The sequence below is a fragment of the Apteryx mantelli genome, chromosome 14 (assembly GCF_036417845.1).
Source record: "Apteryx mantelli isolate bAptMan1 chromosome 14, bAptMan1.hap1, whole genome shotgun sequence".
NCBI classification, from domain to species: domain Eukaryota; kingdom Metazoa; phylum Chordata; class Aves; order Apterygiformes; family Apterygidae; genus Apteryx; species Apteryx mantelli.
In genome coordinates, this window is record NC_089991.1 from 11,047,101 (window position 1) to 11,069,573 (window position 22,473).

A 22,473-nucleotide genomic window follows, 5' to 3' on the forward strand; every position below is an offset into this window, starting at 1 on the left:
AGATCTTCCTTTTGGCGTTTTGGGTATTTGGCATTTTTTCAGGGACAAGCTTCCAGTTCTTTTGCTCATGCTTCTTTTTAAAGCTCCAATACAGTTGTTCAGATCTAGTGTGAAACGCAAACTGGACCTGTTACAACCTCCAGAGTAACATCTCTGCATGGTGATTGATGCAAACCTTGCAAAGGGCTTTCATTCATTTTTATGCAGCCCTCATAGGTTCGGATGCTTCTCTCTGTTAAAAAGACAGCGGTGGATATCCAAGGACTGTTGAAAGCCCAGTGCATATCTAGAGATATTTCCACAGTGGCCGCTGGCAGCATCCCTTTCCTGAACATCAGTCTGTGCTAAAAATGGACTAGATCTGGACCTTTCCTGGATTCAAATAACCACTGCCAATTCCTCACCAGTAAGCCTGCTGCTCTGTTGTCAATGACAGCTTGGGTCTGAGCTTGCTCAGGAGCACAGACTCCCCAGTATGAGCTCTGGCTACATGTTGGCTCCACAGGGAAGCTTGGACACCAGGTCTACACCGTAGCTCTGCTGCGATAGGTAGACTGGATGCACTAGGCTGGAGGCACTAGGGTCTGCAAACTCCAAAAGCAGCAAGACAGAGTCTTCGAAACTGTCTTCATTTAAATAGACAGCACCGCACCTGAAAAAATTTATTAATAGTTACTCTAGGAACAGACCCTTCTTCCTTTCCCTGTGTAGCAGGCTTCTACCTCAGCTTTAACTGGAACATTTTGCAGCCATGGTTCCTCTTTTTAGTATCTGTTGCTTGTCAGAAAGATTCAGTAAATTAGCATTCTTAATGCAGATCCAAGAGATTTAACAGCTAATATTACTCTGAGGCCGTGGGTGAAACAAGGTCAATTCAAGAAAACTGTGGCAGTGAAAACTGTTGTGAATTCTTTTTTTTTCTTTTTGCAGGGTTTAACTCATTCCCATTATCAGCCAGGCTAAGGGTGATGAGAATTCTGTGAATATTATGATATTATTTTAATTTTCTACTCTGTGTTGTCTTAGATCATAGAATAATAGAATAAGCTTATTTGCATTTGTCCTGCAGGTCTCTTTGCAAAAGAGGAAGAATGCTAGTGAGGAGCAGGCCACGTACAGGTACAGATGTGTGCATCAGATACAGTGTGGGCATCACCTGTTTGTGGGCGTGGAGGCCAGAGCAAGAAATAGTGTCAGGGTGTTGTGAGGTGAACAGAACAATACACGTGAGCTTGTCCACATGGGGAGAATTAGCAGAGCCTTCCATCGTGCTGCAGAGAGCAGAGTTCAGAGAGCACAGACAGAGCCGCACATCACATGGGAATATATTCACTAAAAAATGTTTCAGGAAATTTTGGATTTTTCCAGGCCAAATTTTACTGTCTTCTAGCTATGAAGGCAGATGTGTCAGTGCTTTCTCACTGTGCAGGTCTAGACCTTCTAATTAAGAATAAAGCACCAGGAATAAAGAACTAGGGAAAAAGGTAATTGCCCACTGGAACAAGTGGATACTTGTGGATATTTAATGAAGAGCAAATGGATATTTATTGCAATTCTTCCTAAGTGTTGCAGTGCATCTAATCCCACATCTGGAAATGTTTGAAGGAACACTGGGTAATGCCTGGTTTGGGGGAGTAAGTTTGTGACTTTGGTAGTTCCAAGTGCTACCTGTAACATGTCAAAACCTACACTATCATTGGGTTTATTGAAAGAAAGTTCCTCAAAGGAACAGATGAAGAACAGGCAGGATGGGAAGAAATTGTATTTCGTTGCATATGGAACTTGGTGCTATGTATCAAATATAGATCAAATATTGATCAGCCCCCCTGGAGTCGTCAGCCCTCTCCCACAGAGTGTGAAGATGAGAAGCACTTACATGTCAGGGTGGGGGAGCAGCTGGCTCCAGTGCCAGCAGCAGCGGCATGGGAGCAGTACCTCTGCATGGGCTCTTCATCCCACTCTCCTCTGCAGGTGGCTAGTAGGAGCAGAGCAAGCAGGAACAGGGACCTCTGACCAGGCGAGCTCGGCTTTCAGGCTTTTCGGCTTTTTTGTTACCAGTGTGTTAGCATCAAGCAGTTGTCACAGTATGGCACCATCATTTTGAGATTCTTCAAGTATCTTGTAAATATTAGCGGGCAAACATCACCTGGGAGCATTCAAATATTATTATCCCCATTTTACAAAGACCCAAAGAATTTGAAGCCATGACACTGGATGTTCAAACTTAGAAATCTATGTCTATGTGTCCATATAGTAAATTCACCCAATTTTCAGAGGTTCTGAATATTTACTAATCCCAGTGAACCCAGCATATAATCTAACCCCAGAACATAGCCATAAATCAGGGGAACAGATGTATTTCATAAACCAGAGCAGGCTTGTTTGTTTCTTGGTGAGAAGGATTTTGAGGAAGGGCAGGCAGTATGATTATAACAGCATAAGCATTGTTTTTGCATTTATGTTAACACATAATGAAACATAGTGAAAGCCATAGTTGAGACACAGCAATTTATTGTTTTTAAAAATATGTATTGTTTACATAGAAATTCCTACAAAAGAAGATCCGAACATAAGACTTCACAATATTATCTTGTGCAATAGTAACTAGCTAATAAATATTACATTTACCTCATCTGAACATAAATATAGTCTCCAAAACACTGCCTAGCAGAGCGATATTGCTGCTGCTTAATAGCAACATCCTCAGGGCTAACAGATCCCTGGTTCCTACCAAGGCGGAGGGGGTAGCATGCCAGAAGCTTGACTTCGCGAGCCACAGCGAGAGTGCCTGCACTCAGGGAAGAATTATTCAGAGTGCTTCTGGGGTTATACAGATCCTCTAAGTGCAACCTGGACTGGGGGAAAAAAAGGGGGTTTTGGCCAGGTGTCCTCCAATCTAGTTGTAGATGTGCAGTGCCATGTGCTTAGGGCTATTGAAAACCTCATTGACTAAATGTGAACTTTAGCACCACAGGAACATGGCAGCGGGTTAACTCAGACTAAAAGGACGAGGGGGACAAAAAGCAATTCAGCTTATGTTCACTGTAGGCAAGAATTCAAAACCTCTTTATAGGTGCTCATATTCCAGCTATTGGTTCAGACTATCATGATGTTTTTGGCAGCAGTCCTGACTTGAAGGTAGCACTCTGATCCTGCGTTTTGGCATGACCCACCTCTGGTCTGAATGTTAGGATTCACCTTGCCTAGGAGAATCAGTCTGGATGATATTTGTACAAATAAAACAAAGAAAATAATGTGGAATTAAAGCAAAGTAGGAAGATGTATAAGATAGGAACTAGTGCCTTGCCCATATTCACATAGCTGAAAAGATATTCTGGCTCTCAAAAGCCAGCCTAGAGCCGTGGGTCTGAAAAATACCAGCAATAAAACCTCCTTCTATGAAGAAAAAGTTTGACACAGGATAAGTGAGATCGTGGGATTACAGTATTTCCTTGTTCCATTTTTGTTGGCAAAAATCTCTGAACCCGGCTTCTGTAATGACATCAGAACCTGCTGCTGGAAGGTTGCAACTCAAAGGTTTTGTGAACTGCTGTCACATAAGGTTTACTCATGTCCTAGCTTCTCCAAACAGAGGAACAACAAAAACACATACTGCATATATACACATATCATGCACCAGTCCTCTTGCCTTCTCTAGTAATTCTTAATGCTCTGCAGAAAGTCCTGATCTTATTTACAAATTCTGCAGGACGCTAACCCCCACACTTTTGTTTTTGAGATCAATTATGTCAAAACAATATCTCTGTCTTGCAGTAAAAATTGCAGATTTTAACTGAAGTACCAGGAGATAGATCCTGTCTACACCTTCTTCCACTGTTGCCACATAATGTGGAACTCAGCATGAAGTACCCAGACAGTCCACCTCACATAGGACTTTCTTTCTTTCTTTTGTTGATTGTGACAATCCCTAGAGGATTCACCAGTTTGTTCACAGAAGAGAGAGAGAAGGCTTTACTTGCAATGATTCAGTTACTCTTGGAGTGGGAGAAAACATTTCTTATTATCACTGGAGTGCTGAGCACATAGTCTGCAATGTTTTAATCCTGTGGCAATCCTTCTGGAGCACTGTGGCTCTTTCCTTCCAAACACACTAGTTCAGGAGGAGGTTCCTGTGCCTTTTAGATATCAGATAATCAGATCATGGGATCTGTCTCACCCCTGGATCATAGCACTCTGCACTGCTGAGTCCGCCCATACTCAGTTCAAAGACTGGTGGACTTCCTTTCTTTATCTTCTGATGTTGAAAGACCGAAGAAAAATTTGATACAAACTTTAGGCTTTGACCTTTTCCTACCAAGAGTGTACATTAGAGAGCGTACATTTACATTAGAGAGTCCCACTTTCCCAGTCACTATATAAGGCAATCTGAGAGTATTTCAAGACTCTTCAACACATTGCTTTTTCTCTCCTTTCCTTACAAACTCATATGCACATACCCCTTCAGCTTGCAGGGTACCAGAATCCTGTTCTTGTTATGCCACAGTTTCAGAGAAAATCATGCAAAGGAAGAACAAAACCATCTTGAAATATCAACATCAAAAATGCAATGACTATATCCAGCCTGTTCTGTTGTGTCCCAGGCCTATTTCTGTTAAGAGCTTTCAGGTCCAGCCCACTCTGAATTAGACAGCTACAGAAACGTCTGATTGTTCCTCCTCAGTTGAAGACTTCCCCCCCCCCCCCCAGGGAAAACCTTCATTTGGGAGTTCTCAGGACTGGAACAGCAATGTCAGGTATCTTAGTTTTCACACCATATCTTCATGAGAAATGGACTTGCTGGACTGTGTGGTTCAGAAACCTGTGCTGAATAGCTGGTTCTGTTTGTAAGATTTGTAACCATTCCTGGCCAAACCAAAAGTTTGTGTATGTCTGCTCTCTGGAAGACATGAGGATATCTGGTCTGTCTGGAATTAACGGCCTCTGCTGTCTCCTGCTCTCCCAGGAATACAGCAAGTGTCTATGGTGAAAGGATTCCTGTTAATGCTTTGTGTGGGGAAAATCCAACCATCTGTCCTCTCAGGACTCTGTTAGCTTCGTTTAGTGGCCAGTGTCGTGATTACAGATCAAACTCAGAGATTTCACTCAGCTGATACAGCAGAACAGAAAAGGAAGGCCGGTCATCTTTCCTCTGTGCAGGGGAGAGGGAGAGAGAGAGAATATTAATGTCAGCTTGAGAGGAATAGCAAGATTAGGAAGGAAAACCTTGTGAGGAAACTGAGTATTATCAAAAATAAAATCCATTCTTACAGAGAAAGTGCCAATGGCAGAATGAGTTTTCTTGTATGCAATGTTTCTTTTCTACTAGCAGTGAATTTTGCCTGGTAGACACTAAGCACCTTGTAATGGGTTGGCTATCATTTATACCATCCATATTAAAGCTGAACCCTACAAATACATAGCTTTCTTAGAAAGAAAACTGTTGAATTAACTTGAGTTAGGTGAACTGCATAGACTTCTCAGTAAAATGAAGAGTCTATAGAGACAGCAGCTTAAATAAAAGGCAAAGAACCTAGAGTTTAACTCAGCTTGCTGACTCAGATGAAAGCTGAAAACTGCCTCACCTCCAGGATTTTAGCTTGTGATAGCATATGAAGTGTATACCCTCTCCCCCTAAAAGACATGGGGCAGAGAGCTCTTGTCTTTGAGAATTAGGGCTTTCTCATTAAAATACTAACCATGCTCCAACAGTGGCTCATGACCTCATAAATGGCCTTGGAAGCCAACTTCGGTTTGTAGAGCCGGAAACCTGCATTGATTTCTTCCACCACTTCTCCATTGGTGCGATTCTCATAGGGGATTTTACCTTCACTGAAGACCTCCCACATCAGCACTCCTAAAACAAACAAACAATGGGAATAACAACAAAGAAGCAACAATAAAATCCTCAACAGGCTCACAGCCAGCTTCCACCTGCTCTTCTCTGCAGCTCACTGTTGATGTCTGTTACTTGAAAAAGCTTTTTCACTCTGATTCTGAGAGCACGTCTGAAAAAGCAGGCCCTTGCACAGCTATACAGTTTGAGGATGCCAGAGAAAATCTCTGCCCAGCACTGAACTGTGTGGAGGTCCCAGTTTGGGTCAGCACAAGTTTGGCTTCTCTATGTCATACTTCATGGCAGACTCTAGCACAACAGGGACTCCTTTCCCCACTGAGTCAGATGAAGTCTAAGAGCGTTATGTATCAGAAATCAGTGTGCTGCTTGCCTTCTCCCAGAAGCCCCCTCCTTCCTCTTCTCATGTGAAGAAGAGGCAATGCTAGTGAATGTACTCCATCCAGATGTGTAATGAGGAAAAGAGAACTCTCTTTTTGTCACTGATGAAGTTTATCTATTTTTGCTTCCAGTTAAACACATACAAGAGAAGTCACTGACGTTCATGCCAACAGTCTGTCCTAAACCAGAATTTGATTGTGTTTTGGCAAGACACAGGAGCAGAAAAGCAATGTGAAATACTTCTCCTCATCTGCAAAAATACCAGGTTGTGTGATTCACTGAGATAAATTCGTGTGCAATCACAGTGAAATTTCAAAGGGATTACATCACATATTTTTTCTTTTCCTAACTACTCAAATAATTTGTTATGATTCCGGTTCAGATTAGTAGAGAAACTCATGCCATTATCTAGTGGGGTGGAAGAGAAACAGGCAAAGACAAAATGACTACAGAACACATTGCAGTTGGCCATCGGAGAGGCTCTGCAAATGGCATGAATACAAGGTGTTTGTGTTAATATTAGGTCTGATTTCTTTGGTCACTTAATATGACTGTCTTGGTAAACTGTGTTCACATTGTCATATTAGAAGAGAGAGATAGACAGGCAGATAGACAGAATGATCTGAAATAAATAACCCTGGGAATTTCTCACACCCATTTTTGTCTCTTGGGCACAGCAGGATTTCAGCCCTGGCAGAAGAGATGAATGAGCTGCAGAGCGACAGAGCAGAAAGATTCTCAGAGTCATGAAACCATGACATGACAGGGGAATCCTCTTATGCAAACCCCACTGGATGGGGAGATAATAAGTCAGACAGATGTACAGCACTGGTGTCTGCAAATTTCACAAGGAAGGCCTGACCAGTGCAAACAAGTACTTCATTCAGCCCTGAAACTGGAGTGAGCCAACTTCACCCAGCTTGGCTTGACCAAAAATCAAACTGAGCATGCATTTTGGAGGCATCTGGCTCTTAAAGGGACCCTAAATGAAAGTTATCACTTATGTTAGTGTACAGGCCAATTTATGATTTGTGAAACAGAAGAACATTCTTATCAAAGTAGCATTTCTTTCTGTGTCACAGCCACTTTCCTGTAAGGTGTCATAGCTAGCTGCACTGGCAAGTGTTAATCCTTGTTATTATGTGATAAGTGCTGACAGCCTCCTCAGCATGCCAAAGGACACAGAGAAATGGTGCTCTCTGATGCACGTCTGGATTGGGTTCTCAAAGGAGCTGAGTGGGTCTGAGCACCCAGCTCCCACTGCAATGCTAATAATCCCCCACAAAAATGCATAAGCTTAGCGAGTATGAAATGCACAGTAGAGCACAGTAAAGTGAGAGGGAAGCACAGAATTCACAAGCACAGGCTAGCAAAGGTTATAATCCTGCATTATTTACTGCGAGGCCCAGAGCTGAGTGGCGCCCCATTGACTGTGTGCTATGCACAGCACACTGCACTGATTCATCCTGCAGTAGCATTATTTGCATGCTAGCTGGAGATGGGCCAGATACATTAGCGTGCCAGATCAACAGGCCAGGGAATAGCCTTTGTTATCTCTAGTGCCAATGACTTTGGGAAAAACAGACAACAGCTTTCTTATCTATGAGGGTCCAGAAGGGAGACCAAAGAACAGAGACAAATCGTAAAACAGTGCATCAGGGCGCAGGAAATTAGGTGAGAAAAAGTGTGGGCAGTGAAATAATATTTTCAGATTGACAAAAAATAAATGGAGTCAGCAGAGCAAACTTTGAACAACAGTGGGTATGAACAAAGCTTCACTGCCTGGGACTGACACGCAGAGAGATGGACTGCCTAAATGTCTCTCCTTTCCTTTCTTTATATAACCTTGCCAGTGATTCTCCAAACTTTTCTTGGACACTCCTTCTATATCAGCATGAAGTAGAGAGTGCTATTTGGTATTGTATAATATTGCACAGATACAATAGATTAAATTAACAGTATCTGCAGTGTTTCATAGTGTCTAAGTAGTTTCAGTAGTTTCCATCTGAACATGAGAAAAAACTTTTTCACTGTGAGGGTGACAGAGCACTGGAACAGGTTGCCCAGAGAGGTTGTGGAGTCTCCTTCTCTGGAGATATTCAAAACCCGCCTGGATGCAATCCTGTGCAATGTGCTCTAGGTGACCCTGCTTGAGCAGGGGGGTTGGACTAGATGATCTCCAGAGGTCCCTTCCAACCTCAGCAATTCTGTGATTCTGTGATTCATAGTGTCTAAGTAGTTTACCATTATTTCTATTATTTTACTATTATTTCCTCTCTTTCACTTAAAAGATTTGGGCTTCTTTTTCTAAGCCATTATTCAGGCAAAACGCTATTGGAACCCAGTAAATGTACCAGTGTTTGGGAGATTTTACTTAAAGATTGAGCACTTAGGCTTTTCTGCGTTTGTTGAATTTTTTTTCATTTTAACTAGAGATTCTTACCAAATGACCAAACATCAGATTTGGTGCTATAGTTGCTGTAGGAGAAAACCTCTGGTGCAGACCATTTGACTGGAAACTTGGTACCTGTGGAGCTGGTGTACTGATCATCAAGGACAAACCTGGAAAAGGAATAGAAGGGAGTATGCTGAGTAACTCCCAAGTCCAAGTTACAGCCTTGCAGGGAGTGCGTGCAGCCTCTGCAGTGTTACCTTGACATCCCAAAGTCCGACACTTTGACCACGTGCGATTCCCCCACCAGGCAGTTCCGAGCAGCCTGCAAGAAAAGAAGGCATAAAGGCAAAAGGGCAGTGCTGAGAGACTATTACAGTCACTCTGTCACTTTTCTTTGGATAGACCAGATAGTGCTTAAAAATAGGAGAATAAAAGTGATACTACACCACATGAAGAGGGTGAGAACTTGAAGTTCTCATGCTGTATGTACATTTTACACTCAGCATGTTCCTGATGCCAAGAAAGCACCCAACCATGAGTCTCACCTGCAGGCCCTTCTTGCCCACAAAGGGCAGAGGAAGAATCTAAAATATCCACAATTACCCACAGTCCTTGCTCCCCTAAGGAAATGGCAGCAGTGACTGATGCTGTTTGACTGAACATGAGACAGCAGCTGCCCAGTTTGCAAAAAGCAATGAATTATGTATTGCAGAGGTCTGTGTTTGGCCATTAGAACCTCCACTTAATTGAAAGGATTGTATCAGCAATGCATGTTTGTGCATGTGTAAGAACAGCACCTGCTGGAGGCTTTGGTCTTTTTAGGAATCTTCACTGACTTTAGACATGAAGAGAGACCAGACCCTGGGAGCTGTGGGAGCTGAGGCCCTCAGGGAGGAAGAGTCCACTCAGAAAATAGCTGAACTTTTTGTCCTCCTTTCTTCTCTCCCAAACACAATGAAGGGAAATAGATTAGTGGGCACTCCGGAGGATGCTTTTTTTTTCCTTTAGCATTGGTGCTGCTTCTGCAACAAGGGGAGATACTGGTTCCTCTATCAACAGATAGGCAGGAAGAGTCTGAAAACTGAAATTAGGGAAGGGAGAAAGCACAGGGAAAAGCCCAGCTGGAGCAGAGAACAAGCCTATCTGAGGCAGACGTACCAGGTCTCTGTGGATGACTGAATTTTGTTCCAGATAAGCCATTCCTTCACACACATCTTGGCACATCCCCAGGAGGGTTTCTTTTGAAAAAGTGCCCCGTTGGCTCCTGAGGTAATCCAACAAGCAGCCATGCTCCATAAACTCAAACACCAGGCATATGGGAGTTTTCTCAAAGCACACTCCATAAAGCTGGACTAGTTTGGGATGAGACAGCTTCCTGTAGGAAGGAGAGGGAAGGTGGACAAAAGAGGCTGAAATCGGCTCAGTCCTTCTGTTCTTACAGAGAGTTCATTATATGACAACTGCTTTGTTACCCTGCTGCACTCCTCTCTGTGCAAAGACCAACCATGAAAGTCAAAAAGAGAAAATGCGTAGACCAAGTCTAACTTCAATCTCGTTTGGCACTAAATATCATCCTGTCTCAATGGTAATGGTCACCAAAAGATTTGTCTGCACAGAAAATAATCCAATCAAACAAAAAACCCCACATTTCTTTCTATTTTGAAGAGAGAGAAATATAAAGCAAGCAAATAAAGTCAAAAAAGCCAAAGAGAAATATTCTCAGTTGTGCAAAGCAGAAAAATTTGGGAAGTAAGGCTTTTCAATAACATTTACCTCAACTTGTATGAAATTTCTTCATCCAATTATTTTTGACAAAACCACTTCTATCTCCAGAATACACCAGCAAGGAATTCTGCCTTCCAGAACAGCAGAGATCTGGAAGACCATTCTGTATATTGATAGACTTATGTGCACAGTAATTCATCTACATTTTGAATTGCCCTCCCTTGTAACCACCAGAACTCACAGGTCTCTCACTATACTTTTTAGATAAATAGTAGATAATCCAGGATTAAATTCTCTACTCAGATTTCCGAACATTATCACAACACTTTGATTCAGTCTTGTGAATCCTACAGAGACCTATTTTATTGGTGAAGCTACTACTCACATCATGACTTTAGCTTCTTCAATGAAGTCTTCTTCAGACATTGCTCCTTCACGAATGGTCTTTATGGCTACTTTTGTCTTGTCCAGCAAATAGCCAAGGTGGACCACCCCAAACTGCCCACTGCCAATTTCCTGTACACAGGTGAGCTCACAGGGATTTATGACCAATTTTCCTGTTGATCATAAGGGAGAAGGAATAAGGATCTTACAGTAAAATGTCAAATGAAAAGCTCTTGTAGGTTAAGCATTGAAATGGGACTCAAAGTGAGACTTTCTGGCTCTGCCTCACATTGTCTGTCTGACCTTTAGCAGCTCATTTAACCAGTCCATGCTCCAATTCATGCTCAGAAAGAGGGATAAAAACTTCCCCTTTCTTTCCCTATTTGTTTTGTCTATTCAGTTCTTCAGGGAGGATTGTTTCTACCATGTATATGTGCACTATTAAGCACAGCCTGCTTTTGAGTTCCTTGATGTCTCCAAGAATTACAATAAAGATAATACCAGTAAAATTCTGTAGACAACTATACACGGGTGCAAGCATCTTTCAGCTTTTGCCAGACTGAGCTGGACTCTTGCTCCCATCACCTTTGTTTAGCATTCATTCCTATAACTATTACTGACTTTAATGAGAGTCTAGAGTGCTCAGCATTTCCCTCAAGGCATTCAGGACCTTGCAGGATCAGCTATTTCAGTCATCAATAGTAACGACAGAGATGATAATTTAGGGAATGGTTCCATATAAAGATATAAAGACTTGAAGAAATCTATGTACTGCTGGGATAGTCACATGAATATTTATCAATACCCATGGGAATATTTAGGATCATCCAGCTAACCTGGGAGGAGTGTGATCCCCATATGGTAAAAAGAGTAACTCCATACCATAGCTCAGCCCTGCAGTGATTGGGGCCTTTTTTCTCCAGGGACAGACGGCATACCGCAAACGAGTAACAAGACCTGAATAACAGAGTAAAAGATGGGTTCCAGTTATTGTCACTGTCATGGGAAGTGCAACTGTCATAACCCTATAAGGGGGACTGGATACTGAAGGCAAATTTATTGTACTGAGTTTTCAGCTCCACTTGAGGGCAGCTGAACCTCTATTCAGACTGTGATTTCCTGCCTTCTCAAAGGAAGCCAATTCTAACTGGTTTCAGCTTATTTCTCATTTTTGCTCTGTCACCAAGTATGAGCTCTGAGTCTCTATTAGCTCTGATGAGATGCCAAATTGTACCTTTTATTTGTAGGATATTTTGGAAGCCCAAGGTTTCCCTTGGTACATTGGAACTGTAGGGCTGGAAGACTTTGATGGCTATGGATCCTGGCCATGTCCCTAACTTGTGTCAAGTGAAAGCTCAGGGAAATATCACCTCCTAGGCAAGAAGGCACTGCAGTGTAACTCTGCAGGCAGCTTGACCTGGCACTGGTGACACACCTCCATGAACTTCCCAGAGAGTGAAAGTCAGCACGGCATCTGCATTGGTCACACCCATTCTTAAAAAGAAGGACCCACCAGAATGAAGGTGCAATGCTAGAAGCAAAGACGAGATTATCATTTTCCTACCATCCAAGTGCCAGGATAAGTGAAAGAAAATATGGTGCCAGTTAGCATTTTGTTGTAAGGGCAGAAGGCTTGAGAGCCTTTTTTCGTTCAAAGTCACCTAGCTGTGTGGTAAAATGGCATCTCCGCTGGTAGGTGTCAGCCTTCACTCACCTCCTGCATTGTGCTGATGGTAGTTGATGAGGTCAGGGATACAGTCAAACACATGCTTTTCTGCCAAGTAATACCTCTTGGGAAAGTCATTTGTCTCATTGATGTGATAATGCTTTATAACGGGATTGTTGTCTGTGCTGAAAAAGATGAGGTTTTGTTTAAGGAAAACTATTTGCAGTAAAAAGATAGGAATTGTGGAGATAAAGGGAAGGGTAGAGGGCAAGCAAAGGAGACCTTCTGCACGTGGAAAGAATGAGAGACGAGCAAGGAGTGATCTACAATTGCTAATGAAAGCGGTGTACTTGTGTGTTCTCTCTCTCGCTCATAGATGGTCTCATCTCTAGAAACACTGAGGTTTCCAGATAAGAGCAGGTTAAGGTTCTCTGCCATCTCTTTCTGAAACAAAACTTTCTGCCCCATCACGGAAACCCTTTCACTAGTCCTGTATTATGCATCTCTGACTAGATCAGCTTACAGTCCATGTTGATCCTACAAACACTTTAGCTGTGGGGACAACTTCATCACACGTATAACGCCAGTAATGTCTAAGGGACTATTTATAGGCAAAAAATTAGATTCAGGGAGAAGTGGAGCCTTTAACAAACTGCTTTGCGAATGCCAGCCAACTCTTCTGCTTTTTTTGGAAGTGTTTATCATTTTCATTAGCCGTCTGCTCTCTCTTTATAATGCCAAAACAACTACAGAGATTAAACTCTCAGAGAAATCATTTCATTGATGTAATCGATGCGAAAAGCTGTTGAGCTCAGCTGTACCTTAATGCTTTGGTGAAAACAGAGACTGTGTACATGCCAGGCTGCCTCGAATCTCTCACCATGAAGGCACCTTCCTTACCCTGCAACAGGAGCAAAGCGCAGAAAATTGGTTAGAGGCATAATGGAAAAAAGAAGCACGCTGTTGGCAAAGCTCTGCTCGTCTTAACCCTGTCGACTGCTCTGTCATGAAAATGTGCTAAACATGTAGGAAAAAAACGAGCCACCAGCTCACTGACAGAGGTTGCTGCTTTCCATGCACAGCTCTGATATCTGCCCAGAGCCTACAGGTACACCCAGCTGGTCTCTCTTGGGTGCCCCATATTTTTAGCTCAGTTTCCTGAGGAAACGAGACTTATGTGAGCATGCTGAGTATGTGTGGGTGTGGGTACACATGAGTATGTGTCTCTCTGTCCCTCTGAGTGTCTGCCCTAGAAATTTTGAATCCACTGATTGATTTCAACCTTATTTGACAGAACACTGGTGATATTAAGTTCACACAAGCTTCATGAAAATGGGCAGCCAAGCAGAAAGGCAAACCCCCCTGAGTGTCCTCCACTGAGAGAAGAGCTACAGAACGAGCATGTAATTTATTAGACACCAGAGAATCCGTATAGGAGAGTATGAAAGATAATTTACAAACGCCCAGAAATGGGAAAAGCTTTGGCAAGATCTTGCTGTTTCATAGATACCCCAGTCATCCAATATCTAAACGTAAAAGCTTAGGAAAGCAGACTTCCTCTACTCTGGCACTCACAGAACTGTTTTCAATATTAATTTTTCACTGTAATTGTTCTCTGCTGATCTGAATGCTAAAATGCTTGAGAAGTATCACAGGCCCTGATCCTGCAGTGCAAAGCATTAATGGATCAGATGGCAAGGGAGAAGGTTTAACATCACAATTTGGATGTAATGCGCTGTGCTGACCTCTCTTGATAATAAAAATAGCATTTTTCTTCTGTTTGCAGATAAAGATGCCTTTCATCTGGCATCCCAAGGGCCTGATTATTTTGTTCCCTCCTTTGCTTTACATGGTAGATTTCCTCCATTTGTATATGTCCTCTCTCCAACTCCAATCTATAAACATATCCACCTTCAAGTGGACTTTCTTTGTTTCAACACTGTGTTAGTGTTTGCAGTAGATACACAGAAAGCAGGAATGTCTGTTGTCTGATATAACTGGAAGAATTACATCTATCTACCCACAATACCTGGTGCAAAACTAACTCAAATGCACCCTGCCTTGTCCTCTTTCCTGACTCCCCAGCTGTTTGACTCAGTCTCCTGGTGAACACAGGAGCCAAAACTGCTACTGGATCCCCTATGTATGAGCTGCTGTCTTTAGTGAGTGACTCTGCCCAGCTGAGACTGGGCCACTGGGTTATAAATCCTTCAAGGCTGTCTCTTTACTGTATGTCTGTACAACATCTACTCTATCTGTACAATACAATATCTAGAACAGAAGCTCTAAAGAGGGTGTCTGGATGCTGCTGTTAAAGTGTCTGTATTACGAATAGTGAGGACTTTAGGACTTATCTCCCTGGAAGGTGTGGTTTGTCCTGAGAAGGTCCTAAGAGGCATATTAATTTGGGCACGGCACCTCTCTAATGCTGTACGTGACCATGGTCTCTACAAGTTGCATTGTGTCTGGCTGCTTCAAAGTACAGGCAGGAGAGACAGGGTTGCTTGCACAGGCAGACAAGTATTGAAGACAGCACCCTGCATGAGTTATTTCAAGCACTGTTCTTGCCCTTCCTTCTCACTTGATGGGAAGGCTGGCCAAAGATCACTTGCAAGCTTAGCTGCATTTTCTGGAAAAACTGTGAGGGTGGAGAAGTTTTGAACCAGAGATCTCCACAGCCACATGAGGCTAGTTGCCACAGGAGTGTGGCACTGGTAGGACCAAAAGGCAAAAATGAGCTCAATAAGCCATGCATGGGCACATCCTGTAGGAGCTGATGGGAAATAAAAGAATTATTAAAACCACTCAAAAAGCTTTTATTTCCATAAAATACTATTGTTCCAAGAAGAAGCACTTCATTCAGGTCTCCTGTTCTGTTAGTGTAAGAGCTGGTTTAAAAACTAAGGTTGCGTTTGTGTGGAAGATTTCAACAAAAAGTATATTCTTTTTATTTTCATTAGAATTTTCACTGGGAAACTCTGACTCTACTGAAAAATCAAAAATACATGCTCACATGCACACAGACACACAACTTAAAAAAAACCCAAACCCATCCTTTTGGCTTTCACCCAAAATATTTCAGCATGAGGCTGGTTAGAGTTTCAGCTCCTGCTATTTGCAGGCCTCCTGCAGAGACAGAAAGATGAACTAAATACATGGTTTCTGTTGACACAATGTTCTGAAACAGTGTTTTCCATCAGCCCCAGTTTTCGGGTGTGTTCGACTGAAGAAGGGTGGCACAACTGGCTGCCCACACACAGCTCATGCGGAGGCAAGGAGGGTTTGCTAGCATTTTCATTCCTGCTAGTCCTTTATCTTGCACCACACACTAAGAACAGACGACAGCAGCACAGCAGGAACCCAGGGCTCAGCTCGCTCTTACACAAAGCAGCCCTCGCAGTCCTTTCCCCATTTGTCATTAATTAATTATTATTGCCCATCTGACCCGCACATGACACTGGTTTACCTCATCCCTGAGGAGCATTTCTGCTTTGCTTCTGCTCATGTTCTTATTGTACCACCTGAAAACATCAAAAGACTCTGAGTCAGCATTTCTAGGCTGTTAAAGTTTCTACTGAAAAGCCTCTGGATTGAGAGTCCCAAGTGTTAACGACAACAGAGAATGTAGGGTAGGGAGATTTGAGGCTTGTAGCTTCTGTAACAAATCCAGGGCTTTTAGGGGCACAAGAAAAGCGTAGGCACAACTTACTCGTATATTTGCAGATTGTCAGGTGATTTTTCCACCAGGTAACTACTTGGCACATAGCCTTCATGCCTGTTAAAATGCAAGAAGGAGTGAGTGTGCCAGACAGATGGGATTTTCTCTGCATCTGTGGGAGTCAGCTCTGAAAGTTTTTGCCTGCCAGAAGTCTTGCTCTTTACATGATATAAATGCTGGTTATAACGTATTTAGTAGGGTTACTGGGAAAAGGAAACAGCTGATTGCCCCTCTAAACACCCTCAGATCAGTAGCTGTGTTTGTAAGGAGGTGCAGCACTAGATATCCTCCCCAGTCTGGATAAACAGGGGTGGATTAAGAACTAATGTACATACTAGGTTCTCCATCACTGCTCATGCTGAAAATCCTACAATTTCTTTTTTGTTAGTTGTGTGTATGTGCCCCCACAGGGAACACACAGATCTGTTCCGTGTTTTGTGGGTTCCAATTTTCACAATTTTTTTCCCCACACATATGCCAGTGAGTGTCAGCCTGAACTAAGGACTGTTCTTTTTAAAATTAACTTCTGGTCTCCTTTTCTTCAGCTGCCTGGATACAAGCAGCATCAAAGGGAAGAACCCCCCATCACTCTTTTTGTTAGCTGCCCCCCTTTTTCTCCATGTGTCAGAAGATAGTTCACATATATTATACTAGAGTCCAGCATATATTTTAATGGAAGATCAGACTGGATTTAGAAAGGATTTGTAAATTGTCTGTGGAAAAGAGACTTACCCATTCTTATCTTGAATCAGCCACCAATGTTCCTCAGAGTTATCAATCACATAATATTCCTCATTATATTGTAATGTCAGCTCCTGTGGATTCTGGGCTTCATAGTCATATATGGCCAAGACTAAGGCATCCTTTGGGTCTAGCAACAACTTCTGCACAAATTAAGAACAAAACTGATGATATTCATATTCATAAACACCAACAGCGTAATCTCTAAAAAGATATTACATTACCCCGTTTGATGGGTTCAAAAGCCTCAGCATTAGGAAAGCACCCCAGAGTGCCTAGCGGGGTATGTTGGCAACACAAGAATTTGTAGCATTTCTGAACAATAAGTTTCATGCACAAATTTCTGTTGCATAGAAAATAGTTATCTACTCCTTCTCTCAAGCTTAGGGCAGGACTGCCTTTGAACTATTCCCCACAGGTGTTTCCTAAACTTTTCTTAAAAGCCTCTGTCCTAACGCCCTGCTGACCCTACAATAAGGCCTCCTGCGGTAACCACCACCTTACTTCTCCCTTGTTATTGTGTAAGCCTATGACTTTTTGTCCCTCCACAAATGGGTTTGGAAACCACTTACTCTGTTGCTCTTCACAGCAGCTTTTGCAGATTTGAATACTATTGTCATATCCACCCTCCTCCCAGGTTTCCCTTCCTATGAATAGGAAAAAAAAAAAAAAACCTTGAAGCTTCTCTCACTATTGGGGAGCCCCAGCTCACTTTCTGTAAAAAAAAAAAAAGCTGTCTTTGCAGGACTGAACACCACTGGGATGCTGCTAATTTATAGTTTATGAAAAAATGCAGAAAAGGTAAGAGAAAAACCCAGGGAATGTTATTACACATGATATTCCAGGTCACTGAACCATGGTGAACCTAAATGAGGACATTCTCACCACTGCTAGTTAAACATACAGGACACGTGGAAAGCTTAGCATGCTTCACTGCACTCACCCAGTTATCTTCAGGAGTGGGAGGAAGAGGCTTCTTTGAGGCTGTAATGAAACAAGAAAGTTAATTTGCAGCAGACCTGGACAAAACCAGCTGACAAACCATCAGGGTAATATAATATATAAAGGTGATTCAAAAATTGTGAATAGCAAGTCTTGGCCCTTTATGTTTTTGGAGTAAGACATGCCAAAAGCTAGAACCTACACAGTGACTGTCAGCCACACAACATGGATTTGAAACTGATGTACAGATTACACAAGGAATCACCCAAATACCAGGGAAAAAAAGTCTTGGGTAAAGAGCGATTGACTTCTGTATCTGGCAACAACTTATATCTTTTTCAGGAGACAACATAAAGATTAAGCTTGGCCATTGAAACCACAGTGGAAATATGGTTAGGACAAAATAGGATACACAGGGGTGAACATATATCTTAAGAAATTTGTTATTTTGATTTATTAATTGACCATGGCTGATCAAATTCTTAGTTTTCCATCTCATTCTGAAGACAGCAGCCAGCATCACACAGAGGAAATTGTTAATTCAAAGCAAATACCATATACAGTAAAAGATGAAACAGTATAAGGAATGTCCCGAGAAGTCAGCAACATCTATCCTGATGGAAATGTAATATGATATACTTCAATGTTCTATATGACACAGACTTAATCCTTTACTTTTGCTTAGAATAAATATTTCCAAGGTCAGGATGCTCAAAATCCCATACCATTTTTGGTGGGGTCATACTCTACACAGCCAACTGCCATCTTCTCTGTCTGATCACAGCACCTCCACTTGCCATCCATCCAAAAATTGGGATGATACTTTTGGACCAAACTATTGTTGTTTCTGGTTTCTGGAAAATATTAGAAGAAGAAAAAGAGGAGGAAAATGGATTTATTTGCATTGACATCAGCTCTGAAAGAGACATGCAGAAATGAATGGAAATAATCTGCAATTTAAAGAAGCTTCTTTTTCTTTTCAAGACAGGCTTTGGTGAGTATTTTCAGTCCCCAGTGTTAATGTTCTCCTGAAAGGAGTGAAGTCATCATCAATATGGAGGAATAGTCTACCTGATGCTGATGGAGCTCGTACGGCTGTACTGCAGGAGAACAGAATCCTACCAAAGCGACTATCTCTTTAAATTGTTAAACACGAAAACCACAGAAGAAATGTCTTATAAAAACCTGGCATGCTATGTACTGATGATTCTCATAAAAGACTTTAGCTCTACAGTATGTATATATGTGTGACACAGACACTTGCTGCTTTGGCTTAGTTTTTGGAAGGAGCTGTACAAGCTGGCATTCACTGGTTGTCCAAAGGAGGGGCAGTCTCAAAATGTTAAACTAAAGGAGGTGATAAAGTAGAAACTTCGAAGAGGTGCACTCCAGAGAGGGGCTAACTGGTTACAAGAGTAAGTGCATGAACTTAATCAGGCAAAATGTTTTCAGAATGAACAATACACCAGCTTGTGTTATGAAAAAGGAGAAAGCTATGAAGGAAACCTGGTGCAATTTTCATGTAACTAACAACACCTTCCTCATGTTGAGTATTATGTCTCACTTTGCAAGCAGTGGTTAGTTATTGTACCTTCACTTCAGAGCCATTGTAATGAACCACAGTGTAATTCAAGAGGTGAACAGGAAATGAAAGCTACCCACAAAAATGTTTCTTAATAATCATGATTCTCTAAGAAGGTTATCTAAACAGAGAATCTATTAATTAGAATTGAAAAAAATCTTCTACACAACAAGAATTAATTCATATAAAAATAATTAGCCAAATAAAAACCCCTCACCTCTTCCTGAATAAGAAAACCTCAAATTATAGTAACATATTAAAAGTTTATCCTAAAAAGATGAAAACAGAGCATTCCATAGTTCCAATATGCCCACAAGATTTGCAAACATACTTGATTTCATAATGGCATTCCCAATTATCACTTTACAAGCTTAGATATAAGATATTGACTCCTCAACCTGTGCATTTGCTCTGCATTATTAGCTGTTGGGAAAACTAATCTTGAATAAGTAACTTCATCAATTAGGTGGACACTGAAGTTTTATTACCTTCCTTCAGAGTAAAGACCCATCTCTGCCGACTCTCACGATTGGGTGCAAACACGTAGAGTATGTGGTTATCATGGACAATCTGTAGAGAGGAGGAAAGAAGGAAGCAAGCCATTAGGCAATCGCTGAAAGAAACAGGCAGCAGCCTCCATACCAACAAATTATGTTCAAAATGATGACGTGGGCAAGTGCAGTACTCTAGTTCTGTCCAGAAGCATCTCATAACCTTGGTGACTTGATTGTTTAAAACTGAGTGGAAACCCTGATCAAGAAAGAATTCTAAACAAATACTATTTTAGATCAATTTTATGCTGTTAAGAAATGCTAGTTAAATCAATGGAGATGTAGCAATTTTAATCAGCAGAGAATTCAGCCTATTACTTGCTGATTGTGATTTATTCTTCCAAAGTATCTCTGGGAAAATAGCATCTGTTTCTTAGCCATTTCTTGTAAGATGCTGCCACTTAAAATTTGAGAACCAAATTTAGCTTCTCTTGTGTCAGTATGAACCCCAAGCAACTCTTTGGAGACTATGTGGATTGCTAAGGATTTTCTTCAAACTTTTTAATAGCTTTCACTCTAGGATTGTAGAGGAGAAACAGGAGGCTAGAGCAGATGAACAATGAGCAATCAAGATGCTATTTTCATAAAGTTGTCCTTAATGATGAACCAACGTAGGAAGAGAAACACAGAACATTTGTGAAGTTTCAGACCAGAGAGTAAAATCATTACAAGAACCAAAATGACTCAGAAATTTAATTGGATGACTACATTTGGGCCTAAAATTCAATGTAACACATATTCTGTATTTCTCTTCCAATATGTATCTCAATAATTTAATTCCAAATGTGTCCAAGTCTCTTTGATGCACAGATGCTTTAAGAAACTTTGACCATTGTCTTTAAACAGCGGTTTCTACAGGAAAGCAGCTGGTTTTTAAAGTTTGTCTAGTAGTGTAGATGGGGCAATGATGATTATCACCTAAAGAACAGGAAATATTTGCTATCTTTTGACCTGAAGCCCTTGCAGGCACGCACGGACAGCCATGTGACTCAACAGCTTTGCTTGCTACAGAGAGATAAATTATAACCTCTCTTACAAAAAATAATAAAAATAATGGAGGAATAATTCCCACTCATTTAAAGCCACTGCTGTTGATACTATTATAGCAATATTAACGTTGCTATTACTCTTGTGTGATAATGTTTTGAGAATCCAAGGTAGATTTTGAAATCTGCAGTAAGCAGATCTCCAAAACGTGTAGCCACGCACACGCACGAACGCACAAAATCGCTCACTTTATGCTATTCTGCAAGGGGCTGACTTGCCAGAGGAGCCACACACAGAAAACAAAACCCCGTTATTATGTTACTCCCTGTGCTTTGGTGGTTCCACAGAAGATTTACAGCTGGTGCAGCTGAGGTATTTTAAAAAACAGATAATATCAGCTTACAAAATACTACAAAATTGACTCCGGGACAGAATTTAGACAAGCTCTACCAGGTGCGGTTCCCATGACCTCAGTGGAGCTCTGTCCATCACAGCTAGTCAGTTGTTACCATCCCATCACCATCAGCTGCTATCCTAGCTTTATTTTGTTTTTTCCTACAAGCATTATGGCTACATTGGAAAATGCAGACACAGAACAAACAGATCTGAACATTTCTTCCTTCACAAGCACGTCTTCACTCAAGGAAACTGCGTTCTAGTATGAGAAGAGAGTAAAGAGCAGTCGAAATACCCCCACCAAACTTTTCCCCACCTACCCAGCCCTGGTTAAGGCCTTTCCCACAGGGCTGATCATCAAAAGCTGTTTGCGGAGCATGACAGCATCTACTGCTGCTCCTGAAAGACCCATAAACAAGGCTGTAACAACCCGATCGTTTGTTTTCTTAAATGCTAATTACGTTCAGACAAAGCAAACATCTTGTAATATTCCAGAACAATTTTTATGAACCTGGTTAGAGAACAGCCCATGCTGGAGGGAGGTTTTCCTGATATGGTCTAGTTTAGGAAACTAATTCTTCTCCCTTCTCCTATTTCTGTAAGATAACATTTTACACAGTTCAGACGAGAGCTTAAGTAGGTCTCATATTGACAGCAGACACTGGGGTATATTCACCCACAGAAACTGGTTTTCTACATCAATCTTTAGCTGGGAAAGCATGGTGGATATGCACTTTTACTGTTCAAATGAAGAAGATATTAGAGAAGAATCTGCAAGCTACTTCATGATTTGTCAGAATAACAAATTCTGGTAACACCAAACCAATCCTCCAAAACAGTTCTGGTTTCATCGCAAAAAAAAACCCAACCCAAAACAACAAAAAAATTGCTTTATGGCTTTTTCCTTTATATGATGTTATTTTTGTTTTTTAGCTTTTGATGTGTGTGTGGGTCACAGTCATCAGCTTTTCTGTGAAACTCTGAGTCCAGACTTTTAAAGACATCTGTGAACAAAGGTTGCCCTATATTCACTAAAATCCAGATGCCATAGTCTTAAGAAAAATACTGTGAACAATGTGATGAAATTCTGATAATTGGCAGCACAGGGAGTAACATCATAAACTGGGAATTTGCATTGCAATAACCAAGTATTC

General features: G+C 41.5%; 1 protein-coding gene across 1 annotated transcript in view; it reads right to left on the minus strand.

Moving 5' to 3' along the window:
• Positions 1–4,708: 4,708 nt before the first annotated feature.
• ITK (IL2 inducible T cell kinase) overlaps positions 4,709–22,473 on the minus strand; it is a 33,814-nt gene continuing 16,049 nt past the window's right edge. The window contains exons 3-17 of the mRNA XM_013953663.2: positions 19,874–19,955; positions 18,529–18,657; positions 17,805–17,845; positions 16,853–17,004; positions 16,112–16,177; positions 15,869–15,923; positions 13,224–13,303; positions 12,451–12,587; positions 11,619–11,693; positions 10,738–10,909; positions 9,786–10,002; positions 8,885–8,949; positions 8,676–8,794; positions 5,697–5,854; positions 4,709–5,149 (exon numbers count right to left, since the gene is read on the minus strand). Of these exons, the coding sequence (XP_013809117.2) occupies positions 5,078–5,149; positions 5,697–5,854; positions 8,676–8,794; positions 8,885–8,949; positions 9,786–10,002; positions 10,738–10,909; positions 11,619–11,693; positions 12,451–12,587; positions 13,224–13,303; positions 15,869–15,923; positions 16,112–16,177; positions 16,853–17,004; positions 17,805–17,845; positions 18,529–18,657; positions 19,874–19,955 (1,620 nt within the window). The 3' untranslated portion in view covers positions 4,709–5,077. The remainder of the gene's footprint in view (positions 5,150–5,696; positions 5,855–8,675; positions 8,795–8,884; positions 8,950–9,785; positions 10,003–10,737; positions 10,910–11,618; positions 11,694–12,450; positions 12,588–13,223; positions 13,304–15,868; positions 15,924–16,111; positions 16,178–16,852; positions 17,005–17,804; positions 17,846–18,528; positions 18,658–19,873; positions 19,956–22,473) is intronic.